This window comes from Lissotriton vulgaris, chromosome 5 (assembly GCF_964263255.1).
Source record: "Lissotriton vulgaris chromosome 5, aLisVul1.2, whole genome shotgun sequence".
Lineage (NCBI taxonomy): Eukaryota > Metazoa > Chordata > Amphibia > Caudata > Salamandridae > Lissotriton > Lissotriton vulgaris.
Window position 1 is genome coordinate 623,911,200 of NC_141693.1, and position 17,171 is coordinate 623,928,370.

The 17,171-nt window shown below is 41.5% G+C and overlaps 1 protein-coding gene across 1 annotated transcript in view; it reads right to left on the reverse strand.

The window, feature by feature from the left end:
* CDHR1 (cadherin related family member 1) overlaps positions 1-17,171 on the reverse strand; it is a 553,828-nt gene that overhangs the window by 142,361 nt on the left and 394,296 nt on the right. Inside the window, exon 14 of the mRNA XM_086920154.1 lies at positions 13,197-13,264. Within this exon, the coding sequence (XP_086776280.1) occupies positions 13,197-13,264 (68 nt within the window). The remainder of the gene's footprint in view (positions 1-13,196; positions 13,265-17,171) is intronic.

Here is a 17,171-nt window from a genome sequence, read left to right on the forward strand (position 1 = left end):
GGGACAAAAGAGGGGACAGGCCATGGTGTAGGTTAAATCTGCCTGGGATAGGCCAGGCCTCTTTGAAGTTAAATACATTTCTGTGCATAACCCAGATCGCCAGCTTGTCAGAGAAACAAAACACTCCCCTACTCCCCCAAGGCCTTTGTGAAAGCTCTGGGAGCAAGTTCTCACCTCATCAAGGTAGCTATTAATCTTCTGGATGATAGTTGTAGCTCATACACATGGGCCTCTAAAGGCTTTAGGCAGGGGAACAGTAATTTTCTAAAAGTAAGCTTGTCAGAATATTTATTATAAATCCAACTGTATCTGTGATTTGGGCTGATAATAAAAGTTTCAATAAGTTCAGAAATGAAGTTTGTATATTCCTATTAGCGGGGACCTAGCAAAATTAAAGTTAATATTGTGTCCAAATGTTTTACTATGGAGCAGCCAATCATGCTACAGTGAAAATAGATTTTACAGCAGCTTTTCAGTGTAAATACATGTATATCACTACATGTCCTGCTTTTTAAAATACATGTACCCTCTCTTACTTCAAAAGAGGGTTTAAACCTGTTAAAAGGGGTTGTCTTGGCAGGTCGAACTTGAAGTTTAAACCGGCACAGCTTTGTTACACCAGGCAGACCCGTAGTCATGTTTGCCTAGACACTGCAGTGAGTGGGACAAGGGGGGCTGCCACCCACTGGTGACAATTAACTTTCAGGCCCTAAGTACAGCTTGTGCCATATACTTAGGGCTTGTATAATGCAAGAATTTTTATTGAATTTGATTTAGACCTCAACTGACATCAACAAATACATGATTAAAAGATAATAAAACGTTTGTATTATTCAATATTAAAACAATTTTAAAAAGCTTTTTAAAAACTTATATGAATTATAACAAGTAAATTTATCTGGCGGAGATTTACAAAACTCAATTAAACTTCTCGCATATCTGAGATTATGTCTAAAACATATCGGCTTTATATGCCGGTGCCAAGCCTTTACCAGAATCAAGTTTGGACACATTATTAACATGTTTACAAGGTCCTGGCGTCCTCCAAGGGGGAGGAATAGTCTTAATTGACATGGCAATATATGAAACAAAAATGCTGGAGATGTTAAATGACCCGACGTTTTATAAAAAAATCAAGTTGGACCCCACAAATAGGATAGTGAAAACCATCAATAAAATAACAAGCAAAGCTCTTATTGCAGGAATCATAAATAAAAAATAATTTGAATTTTTAAACAAATCAGATAGAAAGATATCGTGTATATATGGACTACCTAAAGTCCATAAAAATTAGGAGGATCCACCTTATCGCCCTATCGTGTCAACAATAGGAACCCCTTTGGAAGCGATCTCTAAATACCTAGATAATATACTACGCCCATACATCTCCCTGTCATCCTCCTACATCATGGATACGGGTGAGATTATAAAAAAAGTTGAAAACCTACAATTTAACCCACAGAATGACATCCTAGTAACTCTTGATATTGAGTCCTTATATAGTAACATTCCTCAAACAGGAGCCATAGAAACAACAATGTGGTTCATTGAGAAGCACCAGATTCCATGCTCTAGTAGTTTCATAAAGGAATGTTTAACCCTGGTATTAAAAGAAAACTTTTTTGAATTTGGAGAACATCGTTTTCTCCAAACGAAGGGAGTCAGCATGGGAGCCTCTATGGCTCCTTCCATAGCCAATATATATATGACCGCATTCGAAGCTAAACACATCTTCAATGAGATGGCCCCTTTTTTCGAGTCTGTTTCCCATTGGTTTCGATACATAGATGACATTTTCTTTGTATGGACCAATGGGGAACATACTCTAGAGGAATTCCTCTTGTGGCAAAACAAAGCAGATGAAAATATGCGATTTACTGCCCATACTAACAAAAATAAGGTGGAATTCCTTGACATTTATATCAAGAATGATGAAGGCGTGCTGGGGGTGGATTTATACACCAAGCCGACCGCCAGGAACACCTTGTTACATTTCAAGAGTTTCCATCCTCAATGTCAGAAAAACAGTATCCCCTTTTCACAATTCCTTAGAGTGCGGCGCAATTGCACCAACCTAAGAGATTTTGATCTACAATCAGAGAGTATGAAGAGAAGTTTCATCCAAAGAGGTTATCCTCATCGCCTGGTCAGAGAGGCGTAAAAAAGAGCCAGGTTCTATGATAGAGACGCTCTTTTGAATTCACAAAAGCCAAGAACAGACCCAAAATTGGTCTGTATAACTAAACATTCAACCCTTGACGCAACTATCAGGCAGGTAATCAACTCCAACTGGCATTTGCTAAATCTTGATAAGACCCCACCGAAGATGGCAAAACCTATGTATGCACATAGGCGAAATAAAAATCTTAAGGATCAAATCGTCCGCTCTAGATTCTTTAAAACGACAGAGGATTTACCTTTTGTGCAAAGATCTTTTGAAAATAAGAACCCAATAAAAGGTACCTCGGGCTGTGGCTCATGTAAATCTTGTAACAGCATTCATAGAGGAGAAACTATGACCCTCAATAATGTCAAGATACAAGCAAAGGACCTATGGACATGCAATACGCAAAACGTAGTTTACCTAATTACATGTCCTTGCAATTCGGGATATGTTGGGGAAACAGCAAGAGCCATAAAGACCAGATTAACTGAGCACAGATCAGCGATAAAAACAAAGAAGGTTACAGCACCATTAGTGAATCACTTCTTAGATTTTAGACATTCCCCTGAGGAAATAAAATGGCGGATTCTAGAAAAGATACATACACCAAACAACACAGGAGGTGATAAAATAAGAAAAAAACGAGAAATATACTGGATTTTTACCCTTAATACATTTGAAAATGGGCTGAACCAGGAAAGTCCCTGGGAAAACGCTATAATATAAGTAATTGCCCTCTACTTTAGGCATAATAAAACCCCTTGTTTTTCCTTTTAAAATAATTTTAAAAATTTAAAAACCAATGTACAGATACTCTTCTGGTATAACGCGATAATCAGGGAATGATTGAGTTCACTCCGAAAGAAATAAGAAACTGGCTCTACTTCCAATCTGATTAACATACGTGTACCAGATTCTAATGACTCTTTTAAAAAAATGAATCAAATTATTAATCCCAATATAATGAACGTTTCTTTTTGCCTCTAACAAAAATAATATATAGAGCCAAGAAAGCCTCACTATATACCTTAATGGGACTGATATAAAAGAAAGTCTCCTGGACTATCACTGCAGCTTTAAATAGGGGTGGTGCTATGTATAGATGATGTCATGTGTACATCGTATAAATACCAATCACAGGGCGGCTGACAAATTCCTACTTTCTCACGAACCAGCCGGTACCTGATTGAATTTCGACGAGAGCGAATGCCTTGCAGGTAAAAACTTCTCCCCTGGCCCCCGAACCCTGAAGTAACTTCACCCGTACTTGTTAGAATAATATACCCTTTTCCCTATTCTTGTTTAATCTCCAGAGACTCGTGTAAGGGGAATAGAACTTTAAGTCGCGGTAACAGCTCACGACCCTTTAACGATACTGCTGAATCCAGCCGAGATACACCTTCGGCTTTTACGCGCCGCAGCAACGGAGCTCCTCGCATACGAGCCGATAGAAAAGAACAGTAAAAGGTAGGAATTTGTGCGACCGCAAGAAAGCATGCACAGCGTAGAAATTAACCATTGGTAAAATGACAAATACTAATTAGCGCTCTCCAATTCTTTTTAAAGATCAAATATAAACTCTGTTTGAGCCCGCAACTCCTTATCAACATTAGTTACCGGCACAACGTGTTCTCCTGCAGAACCCTGAAGTTATTTAAGCGGTGAGAGACATATCTATTAAAAACCAATAAATAATCAACTGAAAAAATGACATGCTAGACGGTAACTTAGAGAGATATTATATTTTCCCAACAGGAGACACGTGTCCCTAAAGTGAAAAGCATTAAACAGAAAACTTGGTCCACAAGAAGTGAGAAGGGAGCAGTGAAATCTAGTGATATAGGTACACGATATTATGCTGATAAATATATCGCAATTATGCTAATTAGGCAGAGAATGTTTCCACAAGAAATAATAAAGGATTTTGAAAGATTTGGACATGTCGACTGGATCTTTTCCAGATTTAACATGCCGCAAAGTATAGAATTTTAAGAGGTGCCTCACTTTTCGTGGACGTAATTGGAGATTTAAAGAGCGATAAAACAAAGTTTCATCAGGTAATCCTAATAATGGTAAACGTATAACCCAATTTGCTAATGTATAGATCCAATATAACGCTGGTAATAGTTATGACGGAATAGACAACTCCATAGGTAGACAGGCCTTATAGGATATTCTAACAAGAATAAAAAGAGGACGAATTTTGGATAATAGGTAAACTGGAAGTAGGACTATATTTTCTTATCTTTAGAAAAGCTTGTTTTATTTCTTTTCTTCTATACTTCTTTTATCCACCTTTACCGCTTTGGGAGAAGGGCGTCTTTAGAAAAACTGTTGATGCACATCAGATCTAAGATATGGAAGAGAATGCATAACAATAATAAAAGAATCATATGCTATGTATTGAATAAGATCAGACTGAAATATGGTACTGTATCATGATTCATCAAAAACAGTGGATGTACCGTTTTTTACGTACTCAACTTCTTAGAAGAGTGATACTGACGCTAATGTGATGTTAATCGTTAATCTTTAACCAGAATGAAAATATCTCCTCAACATACCTTACTTATAGTACCTCCATGAAAGAATGATTTCCCTACACTAATGCTATGTACAAAAAAGATGTGTTTTTGTCATAATCTTAAATGAACACGAATAATTGAATCAAGAGTCTTTTGTATGATATTAATAATCAGTATATGTATAAGAACTATAACACTCTTGTAAATGTGAATAAGAACTAAAAATGTTCTGTTCTCTCTAGAAAAATTTGGCTGCAAATAAATTTGTCCTGATGAAGACACCACGACGTGTCAAAACGCGTTGACTGACAGACTACAGCCTCAACAATATTAGATAGGATAAACATCATTGTTTTCCCTTTTGGTTTTAACTCATATGTTTTATTTATAAAGAATATCTGTTTTATTGCATTAATTCATCATGTATACAAAACTCGTTTGTGAAACTAATCTTTTTTAATTAAAACAAATTATTTTTGATATCAAGTTCATCGTTGTGTTATAGTCTATGACTGTTTTTTGGTATATTATAATGGTTTGACATAGCTAGTGTTTTGCTTACAAGACAGCCTGGGTTGATACCTTCAAATTGTACGTTTTTCCCTGACCCAGGATCTTTATCCTCACCAGGGGGCCCTTGTTACTTCACAAAAAAGTCCTCCATTACATAAATCACAATGTCTGTGGCATTATCCAATTTGTCCCATTTAAAAGTCGAGGTCTTCAGGGGTAAGATCCCTAGCCTCATTAAAATTATGGTACGCCTAAGCCTAAGGGCTTGTAGGTAAGTTACCAATTAGAGATATGCCCATTATATCATGCTGAAAAGGGGAACACAGGCACTTTACCTCTGGTTAGCAGGGGTAAAGCACACAGAGTTCTTTAGCCAGCAAAACAGTCAAACTGAACATCTGGGCATTATACCACACATATAATGGTCATTTACAACACATATGAAAAATGATGTTATGTTAATAAGATAGAAAGTGATGTGTTGAAATTCTTGTGCATGATCTGGTCAAAGCATTACACTTGGAGCTTGGTTATTTTAAAGTGTTTTTTCAATGGGACTTTCTTACTATTTTGTCACTGCTAACTCTTTGCTATCCTTGGTATAGTTTTCACTGATTTCTGATCCAACAGAATTCTGACATCTCAGAGGAACCCACCTTTTGTAATGGAACACTTAGAATTAGCTTTAGGAGACATTCACATTTGGAATACTAAGAACGAAATGAAAATAGAATTAATGAACAGAATTATTCATGCTATGGCTGTGCCAGAAAGAACGTTACATTTCTCGAGGCCTACTCTGTCACAAGCAAGAACACCAAGCCTGCATTCTTCCTTTGCCCCTCTAGGCAGCATGGCTCCAAACCCAGCTGAAAGGGGAACTGCCCCAGAAAAGTTTTTGCACCATCACAATGGAGGGTTTGACTAGAGGTGTTATACCACGTAATCGCATGCCTGCAAGTGGGATGCCTTGCAGAGCACATTGCATCCCTCCCCGCCACTGCCATCAGTGGGAGAAGACTCCCCCCTCCAGGAAACTCACCTCATGGTGGCTGGACCACCAGTGCGGTCTCCCAGTCCTGCATTCTCCCGGGGGCCATACTTGAGAACAGAGCTCCCAGCCCAGTTATTCTCCTTCCCAGAGTGCCTTACTCAGGACTCAATCCAAAATGGTCCACCTCCAAAGGGTTGTTAGTGGAGCTGCCAAATTCAAGATGGCACACTAGGCTTTTGCTGTCCTATTTAAGGGGCAGGTTTATGGGAACTCATTGCGTTGAAGCACTTCGAGTAATCAAGTCTAACAGCCAGATTCATGAAGCAAAATTGCGATCGCAATAGCTGCGAATTAGCTATTGCGATCGCAATTAACAGAAAAGCAATTCATGATGTGAAAAATACAGAAATTGTGAATTCGCAAAAATAAAATAGCGAAATCACAAAATAAATCGCAGAATCTAGGGGGAACCCCTATAGCGATTCGGAAATAGCGAGAATCCATGGATTCTGCCATTTGTTTTGCGATCTCGCTAAATATTCGCTACCGCAATTCATGACAACTCGCAATTAGCGAAAAAGCTGAAAATCGCTATTTGCGACGCGCAATTTAAGGAGAACCAAAAGCAGGTGGTAGCCATTAAGGAAAATAAAAAAAATAAAAAAATATTCTAACGAGCCACAGGTGCAGTCCTGAACAAACACACTCAACGAAACACAGTAGGAGCATGAGGACTCTCACAATGCCAGGACTCTACATGGTGGTCAGGCGGCGAAGGCTCCAGGCTGCAGCATGGAACAGACGCAGGATCCAGGAGCGAATATTCCACCTGCGGGTCACCCTTCTGGGCCAAACTGCGGAGCAAATTTACTCTAAGTACCGCCTGAATGGGGCAATGATCATCAAGCTGATCCGGGACCTAGACCCCCTGATGCAGGACCCAACAAGGAGGACCAATGCCATGCCCACCCATGTCCAGGTCTTGTGCAGCCTGCCCCTACTGGCCTCCGGAAGCTTCCAGAGTATAGTCGCTGTTGCAGGGGGGATATCCCAGAGCACCATGTCCGGCTGCCTAAGGAGTTTCCTAGAGGCAATGCTGACCTGGCTACACCACTACATCTCATTCCCGACCACCCAACAGGACTTGAATGAGACCAAGCCACATTTCTACAACGTTGCGCAATTCCCACATGTAATCGGATGCATTGACTGTACCCACATCCACATCTGCCCACCAGCACAAATGGAATACATGTACCGCAACCGCAAGTCCTACCACTCCCTCAACATCCAGATGGTGTGCAACGCTGAGACTTACATCACGGACATAGTGTCACAATACCCGGGGAGCACACATGACTCCTTCATATTCCGGCACAGCGTCATTCACACACGACTGGCCAGGGGAGACTTTGGCGAAGGACACCTACTAGGTAAGTACACATGCCCCCAAATAGTACACTGTGATCATGTAGCTGCGCAGAACAGGCACTCACCCTGTGCTCCTTACATTCAGGTGACAGCGCCTACGGTCTCCGTGAGTACCTCCTCACCCCTTCCCTCAACCCTGCTACACCACAGCAACGGCATTACAATGCTGCACACATCTGCCCTAGGAATTGCATTGAGAGGACATTTGGGCTTTTGAAGAGCCGCTTCCGCATACTGCACAAGACTGGTGGGGCCCTAAAATACGAGCCTGAGGTCTGCTGCCACATTGTGGCCTTGTGTGCAATACTCCACAGCATTGCTACCAAGCGCAGGATACCTGTTGAGATATCTGGCAGTGAGTCGGAAGGGGACAACCGCCCACCTGCACATGCGCGTCATGCACGCAGTGAAAATCCAGCTGAAGGACACAGACACCGCAACCAAATCACAAATAACTCTTTCTAGTGCACCCACTCCTCTCACCCAACACTTCACTCATGCATGACAATTGAAATAATGACATGAGTCTGATGTACTGGTATTGAATAAATATTATTGTTGTATTCACAATAATATTGCATTATTTACAACAGATAGATTAGAGGTGTATTGAGTCATACATCTCCTTAATTTTCTTTTTTTAGGGCATGCTTGTCTCATCAGCATGGCCCTGCATGGTGAGCACAAATTGTCAATCGCGCCTCAGGGCCGAAGTTCCGAGTCGCCTCTTCACCTCTTCCTCCGCATTTGCCCGTGAGGCAGCAGTGGGTCTGGTGCTGCGGCGGGGAACTATCACCAGTGGCAACGAAAGGCTGCTGTGGCTAGAGTTTTCCTCACTAGCGTCACCCCCCCCCACCTGCCTGACCGTGGCCAGTTGCCTGGAGACCCTGCACTGCAGTGGTGACCTGCTCCAGTGCCCTTGTGACATCCTGGCAGCATTGGACCATTTGGATCTGCATGGCCAAAGATCTTCGGGACAGCTGTGATGTGGCGTTGCCGATGATATGGTTAGAGCGCATGTACGCCGAGAGGCGTGTCAGCAGCTGGCGGTGGCGGTGCCTGTTGATGTCCCGCTGTGTCAACATGGCCTCTGTGTTTGCCTCCACTGCAGTGGTCATTCTCTCCATCCTGTCAGACAGTTGGCCCACATTCCTTGCTGTCTTGTGCAGCTGCAGGTGAATGGCTGCAAGATGTCGTGCTTGCTTTTGGTGAATGCACAGCATGCGGCGCTCTATTGAGAGACCAGGTACACGCACATTCACCCCCCTCCTTTTGGCGTGTGGTGTAGTTTGGCACCGCTCCCTGACCAGTCCACTGGACTGTGTTGTCACAGTGTCTGTGCGTTGTGTTGTTGTCCTGGCTGCAGCTGGTGTTGCCAATGCCACTGGCATGGGTGTCACAGTGGACGGTTGTGGTGCGCCTGTTGTCTCTGAGGTTGCAGGTGGTGCTAATGCTGCTGGTGCTGGTGCTTGCCCTGATAGTCGTGCTTGAGGGGATGGATGCACGTTTCCCTCAGAATCCTCAGGATTCTCATCAATTTGCAGACCCTCACTGTCTGTGCTGGGATCTTCTGCGCCACCTGTGATGTAAAGTGGACGTAGACTAATGACATGTATCGTGCACATGGAAGGTTGCTACATGCATGCAGGCTGGCATTCCCTGACTGGCTGTTGGATTGACTCAAACAGGACATGTCTGGCTGTATGGCGCTGAATGTAAATTGTGGTCAGATATACATGTCCCACAATGCAATAGGGCTTTTCTGGAGTGCATGGCCTGCATGACTGGGCTTCCTTATGGGTAGCTCTGGGGTCATGGCCATTGTTAGGGGACAGGGTCAAAGTCGCATGGCACTTACCTTGGGTTTCTTTGGTGAGTCGGGAGGAGTAGAGCCGGGTTACCCCCACGCATGCCTCAGGTTGCAAGGTGTCTTCAACACGGTTCTCCAATGGGGTGTTGGGTGGGACTGTGGGCTCTCCTCCTCTTGTTGCGACACGCTCACCCAGCCTCTCAGCAATCCTCTCCTTGGCACGCCCTCTGAGGTCGTACCACATCTTTTTTAAGTCGTCAATGGAGCGCTGGGCCACTCCCACAGAATTGACTTTGGCACGGATGCGCAACCAAATGCGACGTTTGTCCGCCTCTGGCACCCTGCTTGAATCCTTCCCAAAGAGTCGGTTGTGGTCTTTACTGACTCTCTCAATGAGGTATTCGAGCTCTTGTTCCGAAAATTTAATTTTGCGCTTTCTCCCTGTGGAACTGCTCCCTGCTGCTTCCTGTGACATTTCTGCAGTGGGGTGTCTCCTGATTTCAAGTTGGAGGTGGGCTGGAGTGGAGCTCTGGCCAGTGCTGCTTCCAAATCAGGCTCTGTATGTAGTATGAGGGAGGGAACTGCCTGCTTCCTGGTTGTGATGTCATCAGTGTGCTCGAAATGCGACTTCCCGTTTTTGCGATCTCGCTATTAGCGAGATCGCAATTTGCGATTTTGGTAATAGCGAGATCGCAATTTCTACATGGAAAATGACCGATTTTGCAATTTTTCGGCGATTTAGGGAAAATCGCAATCGGCATTTGCGGCAGATTGTGATTCGCTTTTTTCAATCGCAGATTTTCATGAGTCCCATTCTGCAATTTCTAAATTGCGATTCGGTATTTCTCGCAATTTAGAATTCGCAGAAAATGGGTTTCATGAATCTGGGTGATAGTGTGCTCGCTCCAGCTCTTTTCCAGTGTTTTAGGTAATTTTCTCCCTTGATTTGTTTCCTGTTTGTTCCACTGTGTCATGGGCCTCATGCCTCCATCTCATCAATTCCTGCTGCCTTCATCCCCAGCAGTTTTGTCCCTCTCTTCATTCTACGTCCCTGTCATCAGGGAGGTTTTTGCCCTTGGCGCCTTTTCTAGAAGGCCCTTTTCACCTAGGCACTACCTGATTATTTGGCTACTGGAAGGGGTTGCTATTATCTCTGGCAGATAAGGACTGCAAAGATCTGGAAGTACTCAGAGAACTATCGCTTGACATCAAATCACTAACAAGGGGAAGAAATGTTCCACCATCTTGGATTTAGGTTGTGAGGTGCACTGTAGAATAGTTTACAGTAAACACCCGCAGAAAGTGGTGCAAAAGTGGGTAGGATCATCTCTGGGAACTCTTACCTTTTGTGCTAGTTTGTGGCCAGCTGTTGTCCCCATTCACTGGCATAAATGTGGCATCCCCTGCGTTTACCTCAGAGCACTGCCCTCCCTGAGAAGAATCAGAAGAATGACTGCCCTCCTGTCTGAATAAATTGAAGGAAGACTGGACTTCCTTCCTTTGAACCCAGGACTCCACATGTGACTCCCATTGACAGCTGGTTTACCTCCTGTTTGAGCTAACAGGGCTACAACAAGCATCCAGAGGCCTTTTCTTGCCAGCTTCCAAGGCGACCATACCCACTTTATCCGACCTGGTCCCCTCTGCTGGCCTCTGTGGGAGTGAGCACTGACCCCAAAGTAGTGTTCCCAATGTCCTGGATCCTTGGCTGAGGTTAGAGTGTACTCCTCCCTGTCCAACTAAAAGTTTCACCAGAGTCGAGGCCGAGCAATGACACAGACAAGCTTCATCAGTGGCTTCAACAGATTCAACACTGAGCAGCACCTGATTGACAGCTTCCCCTGGACTCAACGCTGAGCAGCCCCAGATTGAAAGCTTCACCAGACTAAACACCAAGCAGCATCTAAGCAACACAAACCTCCTTCATTAATGGCTTTACATGACCCAACACCGAGCAGCCTCTGATCAACTGCAATATCTCACATCTCGGTTCCCTTTCTTCACTTAGCGCTCTCTCAGATCCATTCAGTTGCCTGGCCGCACTGAAGACTTTCTACCTCCATGAAAGTTTCTAAGTGAGAAGATAACTTTGTGACGGGAATCAACCTGGTCCTTGAATCCAACCTGCATTCCGTCATGATCAGCCTTAAATGTTACCCTTGTCTCTGTCCTTGTCACCAGTTGCCCATGGTTGACGCTTAGTGCTTTTTTGTGCTAATTTTTAAATAGAAATGTTAAAAATTAAGAACTCCTGTTATACTAGTATGATTTTTGTGGGTGCCATTTTATTTAATAAAATAGCCTAGATTTAACATTTTTAGAATCTTTCTAGGTTGGGCACCGGAAATGCCCATGTGCATGCATGCACAACTAACATCTTTGAATGGACATTCTATGCTTTAAGAATATTTCATTCAAAGATGACCACCACAGTTGCTCATCTCGGTCATCTTTAAAAGGCATTTTTAAAGCATGAGAAACATTCATTCCGGGACACCACTGTCGATGTGCTAGCATCTGTGGAGGCAACCGGAAAAAAAGCATTACCATAGGAAATATGTTTCACAAGTAAGGCCTTTTGGATTTGCTAATGCTTGCTCTGATTGATCTTGTACCAAGTCCGAGAAAAGTTTAATACTGTAGTTATGAAAATCAATATAAAAGAAAATAATAAAATGCAAGTATGCAATTCTATGTTAAAATTAAATGAAGTTCCTATAGAAGTTTATGCTGAGATATGTGTGGAATGTATAACTTTTTATCTGAAAAGAGTACAATAAAACTACCTAAGTACTCTGCTGTGCTATATGAAATGGTGGCGGTGGCTTTGACAAGAGTACCAGTTTATGGTACCCTTTCCGCGCCAGAATGTGAAACAGTAAGATATTTTAACCGCTGGGTGGTAACACATTGGAGGGGGCAAACAGATACTCCGACAGCAGGTGAACTCCTCCACCACTGTAAAAGAAAAGCACTGGCACGAAGGATAAAGATTGATGTGGCAAGTATGACATTTTTAGGATCATTAACCCCTTCCATGCTGGTGACGAACCCCAGCCGTCACGCTCTGCGGCGCTCGTGTGCTGATGACGGCTGGGGTTCGTCACGGCCCCGCCCTGTTCTTTTGTTTACCGCACAGCGGCGGAAACGGCCCAGCATGGAAGGGGTTAATCAGACTTTTATAAATATAACATTTTGGCTGTGGGTCTCCAGCTGGGATGGCTGTGAGATCCAGCCTTCCAGAGATAAGGCATGCTCTGCTCCCACTACCTGCTAGGAAAAGGAGACAGACCTCGTGTACTTTGACCATAGGGGAAGGCTGTAATGGGACATTACAGCTCTATCATCAGCAAGGCATTTGTTTCAGCTATCCTCTCTGTCAGGCCTACCATTCTACTGTGTACAATATGAGTCACAATACATTCTTCAGGGACATATGATTGCGCTCTGTATCCTCTGGGGATTTCTTACTTTTCCCTACAGTTCAGAAAAGTAAACCAAGTGTTCCTAACACATATAAGAGTTTCACACTTCCATTATACATTTTGAAACTTTCTCTCTGTAAAATCTGTATTTTGCTTTTGATATTTAGTTATATGTATTAAGATGCCATGAATTATAGTATTTCAAAAGAGCAGATTATTTTCATAGACAAAGGCAAAGATCAAATCCTTTGAATGCTCATACCTATGCTTGTATTGACGAGATTCAAGTTTAAACAAACAAGAAAATTAGTAAATTTTTTAGGAAACAACTCACGGATCAGCTCCTGCTCCATAAATTGAATATTTAACTTCTCCCCAGAGTCCAGAATCGGCATCGGTTGCCTAGGAAACAGAAACAGGATTATGATGAGACACCATCAAAATCTAATAGATATTCTTTTCCTCCCTGAATCCATCCCAGTTGGCAAAAACGTCCGTGTGGTTTCCAGTTTCATTGTGTGGTTAGAATTGGTTACCATCACACACACACTTGGCTCCCAAGCGTTTGGCATAGAACTTTGAGAAAGCTGCACCCATCTTTCCTTCTAAACATCAAAATATCCGATCAGTAATCTAATCATGAAGAAGATGGACTAATGGAATTGCCTGCATGTTGGCCTACCAAAGAACTAATCGCATTTCCAACGAACATTCCCCAGTTCGTTAATAATTCCCTACTCACACAAGGCAGGTTGCATGTTCGGCAAACACATGGCACTATATGAATTATTAATTTAGTCTGAAAGCATTACATTTCAATGCACTTCCACAAAGTATCTCTCATAAATACTCACCCATTACATAAGCTCATGGGATCTGCTATGCACCATTCTGAACCTCTATGGGTCATATTTGGCGACCTAAAATTTGCCACTTCCCTCTCCACACTTAAGAGCACCTTAAAATAGACCATCTGTGCTTTGAACACAAAATATTTGTGGTCTCCACGTCCTTTCTGCCCACACCAAACCAGTAAATCCATTCACATTTCTGGGGAACACCTTCTCCCTTTGGCAAATCGCTAAATGTGTAATATGTGATGTAGTCTATGTATATACTGTCGCTATCTAGTTTTAACCAACGACCCATCATTCTCTCACTTATATTTTTAAATAAATGTATCCAAATGATGCTGTTTCTAAAGTACTGATCTTTTACTATGTACAGAATTTTTTTTGAAATCCTTCTGTGACTATTGGGTCTGTCATACTAAGTATTATTTCGTTATCTACAGAAAACGTACACCAGTGCTTTTTTAAAATATGCTCAAGCACACCGTAATCTAAACAGCCATTTTAGTGGAATATAATGATATTTCACACGTAGACAAATTTCAAACTATAAGAAGCTAACATATTTACTTATAAATAATTAAATTAAAGTGTAACAGTGGCTGTAGTTACAATTAGCTTGAAGCATGAAACTATTTTGCAGTCAAAAAGCTTTCGAGCCAACAAAACACAGCCTTTGCTACCAAAGAACAGCATGCCGCAATTTATTAAAGGTACATTACCAGTTAAAAAGTCTTTCTTACTAGTAAAGTGTCTTTTGTGGCCCATGCTAACTCACAAACAAAAGGGGTAAATGTTGGGAGTTCCTCTCTCCTTTGTGAGTCAGAATGCAACCCAATATATCAATGATTCCTTTACTCCAAAACCCTTAGGGCCTACCTAATTAACAAAGGTAGACTAACACTATTGTGTACATTTACAAATGTTTGCATTCACAAAGGGATTTGCGAGAAGTATGTTTACAAGTGTAGAGACTTCACACATAAAAAAGACAGATCTGTTTATGTTGGGAGATTGCGCTCTCCTAAAGAAACTTGTACATTTTAAAAAAAGGCCCTCGGGGATGGGGTCGGCAGGGCCTAAAGAGACTCAGGAGAGTGACCGTATGCCCCCCTCCTCCACTTTTTTGGTATTTATTTGACCCAGAGGTGAGCCCCTTGGGGCCTATGATGTTTTGGGGAAGGGTGACCTATGGCCCTCCACCCCTTTAAAAAAGGTGCCCTGGGGATACAGTCCTCAGGGCCTATTAAGGCTCAGGGAGGGCGGCACTTGGCCCCACTCCACATGAAAATACATAGGACACTGGGGGGTGGGGTCCCCAGGGCCTGATGAGGCTTGGGGTGGTTGGCAACTTGCCCTCTCCTCTTTAAAAAACATAAAACCCGAGAGTTACCATGGCCTAATGGGCCTAATGAGGCTAAAGGGAGGTGGGGTCAGTTGATTCCCACTCCTTCAAAAAACATAAGGTCCTGTGGGGGGTTTACTTTATGTATGGTTATAAAATATTACTTTCCTTTTAAAAAATACAGAAATTCAATGAAAAAAACAAAGTAATGTTATAGTTAGGTGTGATAAAAGATCTGTTTTTGTTTAAAAAATCCTTAGAAATTCACTGAGAAAAACAAACGTTAAAGTAACATTACGATCATAAGAAATATGTGAAGTCATAAGCAGTGCATGGCAGGGGCGCAAATGACAGTTAGCTCTGCGCAATATAACTGGTGAATTTCTGTGTTTTTTGATTGCAAAATTGTAATATTGTTACTGACATATTCACATGACTTTAATGTTACTTTAACCTTTGTTTTTTTCAGTGAATTTCTAAGGTTTATTTGAAGCGAAAACAGAACTTTTTATCACACATAACTATAGTGATGCTTGAACCTTTGGTTTTTCAAGGAAATTTATGTTGTATATATTAATGCACATATCTGTATATACTTTATTATTTTACTGATTAATACTATTTTTAAAAAATATGTAATTATAATAATATATAGATATCGAAATATCGAGATACCTTTTCTGATGAAACTCTTCCTCAGTATTTTTGACATTATATTTTCGTAGTTTACATTCAAAGTATGTAAGTTTGAAATATGTGTAAAAGATAAGTTTGACACAATATGGTGGTGTCATGATGTGGTTGATATACAAATGTAAATGGACTGTGACTTCATGTAATACACATTGGTTAAAGGTTCCCTTTTGCCTTGACCACTTTGAAGCCAAGAAAGCAGAGGATTTTTTTGGGGCCAGCCCTTATTCTGCATATGACAAATTCCATTAAAACAAGTTCATTAGATGTAAATTGTGGAAACTCCCACTATATGATTACAAATTCAAAAAATATACTTTTCATGGATTCATTAGGACCAGCAATATCAAAATCCCCTACGACAAAGAATTTGATCCCATGCACTTTAGGTAGAGATTTTCTTTCTGTGCATGGTTTGTGCAACATGATGAAATGCTCAGCTGGTTGGTGTTATTAGCCCTAAACAATTTTTTATCTCAGTGTTGAACAAAAGAAGGTAATTCTACAAACTGTTGTCTCAATTAATCAAAGGTAAAGCTGATGATGCAGTTTCACCATCAACAAAGAGTTTGAGTACGCAGTTCACCTACACATAGTCATAAATGTGCTGCAACATTCCATCAGTGATACAAAGCATTTTCACTTTTGTGTTTCTTTGCTGCATAACGTATTACCCCCCCCCACTGATAAATGCTTTACAAATAGTCCAAATTATATGAAAGAGGTCAGAGCCAATGTTTATTTCAAAGAAAACGATTGTGTCTTTTTTCAGTTGGCCAATTAGTACTTGATCTCTTGATCCATTAGTAATGTCCTCTTTCAAGCCCATCTAGGAGGAACTGATATCTTATCCAAATGCTCAGTTCAAGAAGGCTTTATTTCAATAAAAATTATCATAAAAGCTTTTAAAATACACAATTTCATGTTTAAAATGGCAAAATAATCAAAACACAAGAATTATAATATACAGTTAATTTGAGAATTTCCGGAGTTCATTAGGAAAAATAGATATTTCATAAAATAATTTAAAAAAACAGATTAAACAATTGATTTGAGCCTCTTGGATCTGATGGACCAAGCCCATGATAAAAATTTTGCAAGAATGCAAGCATATAAGGTACGACAGTCAGACCTAAGAATGCTTATTGCCTCCGCATGACGCCTAGTGGTTAGCTGGCGACATAGATGTTTGAGCCATTTCTTCCGTGGCAAGGTATACTCTCCGCATTCAAACAAGAAATGCGCCACTGTCTCTGGTCTGCCTATGCACATTGGGCAGTACTCTGTGGTTTGCACGGGTGGTTTCCAACGTGATGAAAAGGCATACAAAGGAAGAGTACCTGCTCTGAATCTAAAATAGAGGGCCCTGTCAAAAGGTTTCTCAATTATGTCTAAGTACAGTTCTCGCGCTAGCAAGTCC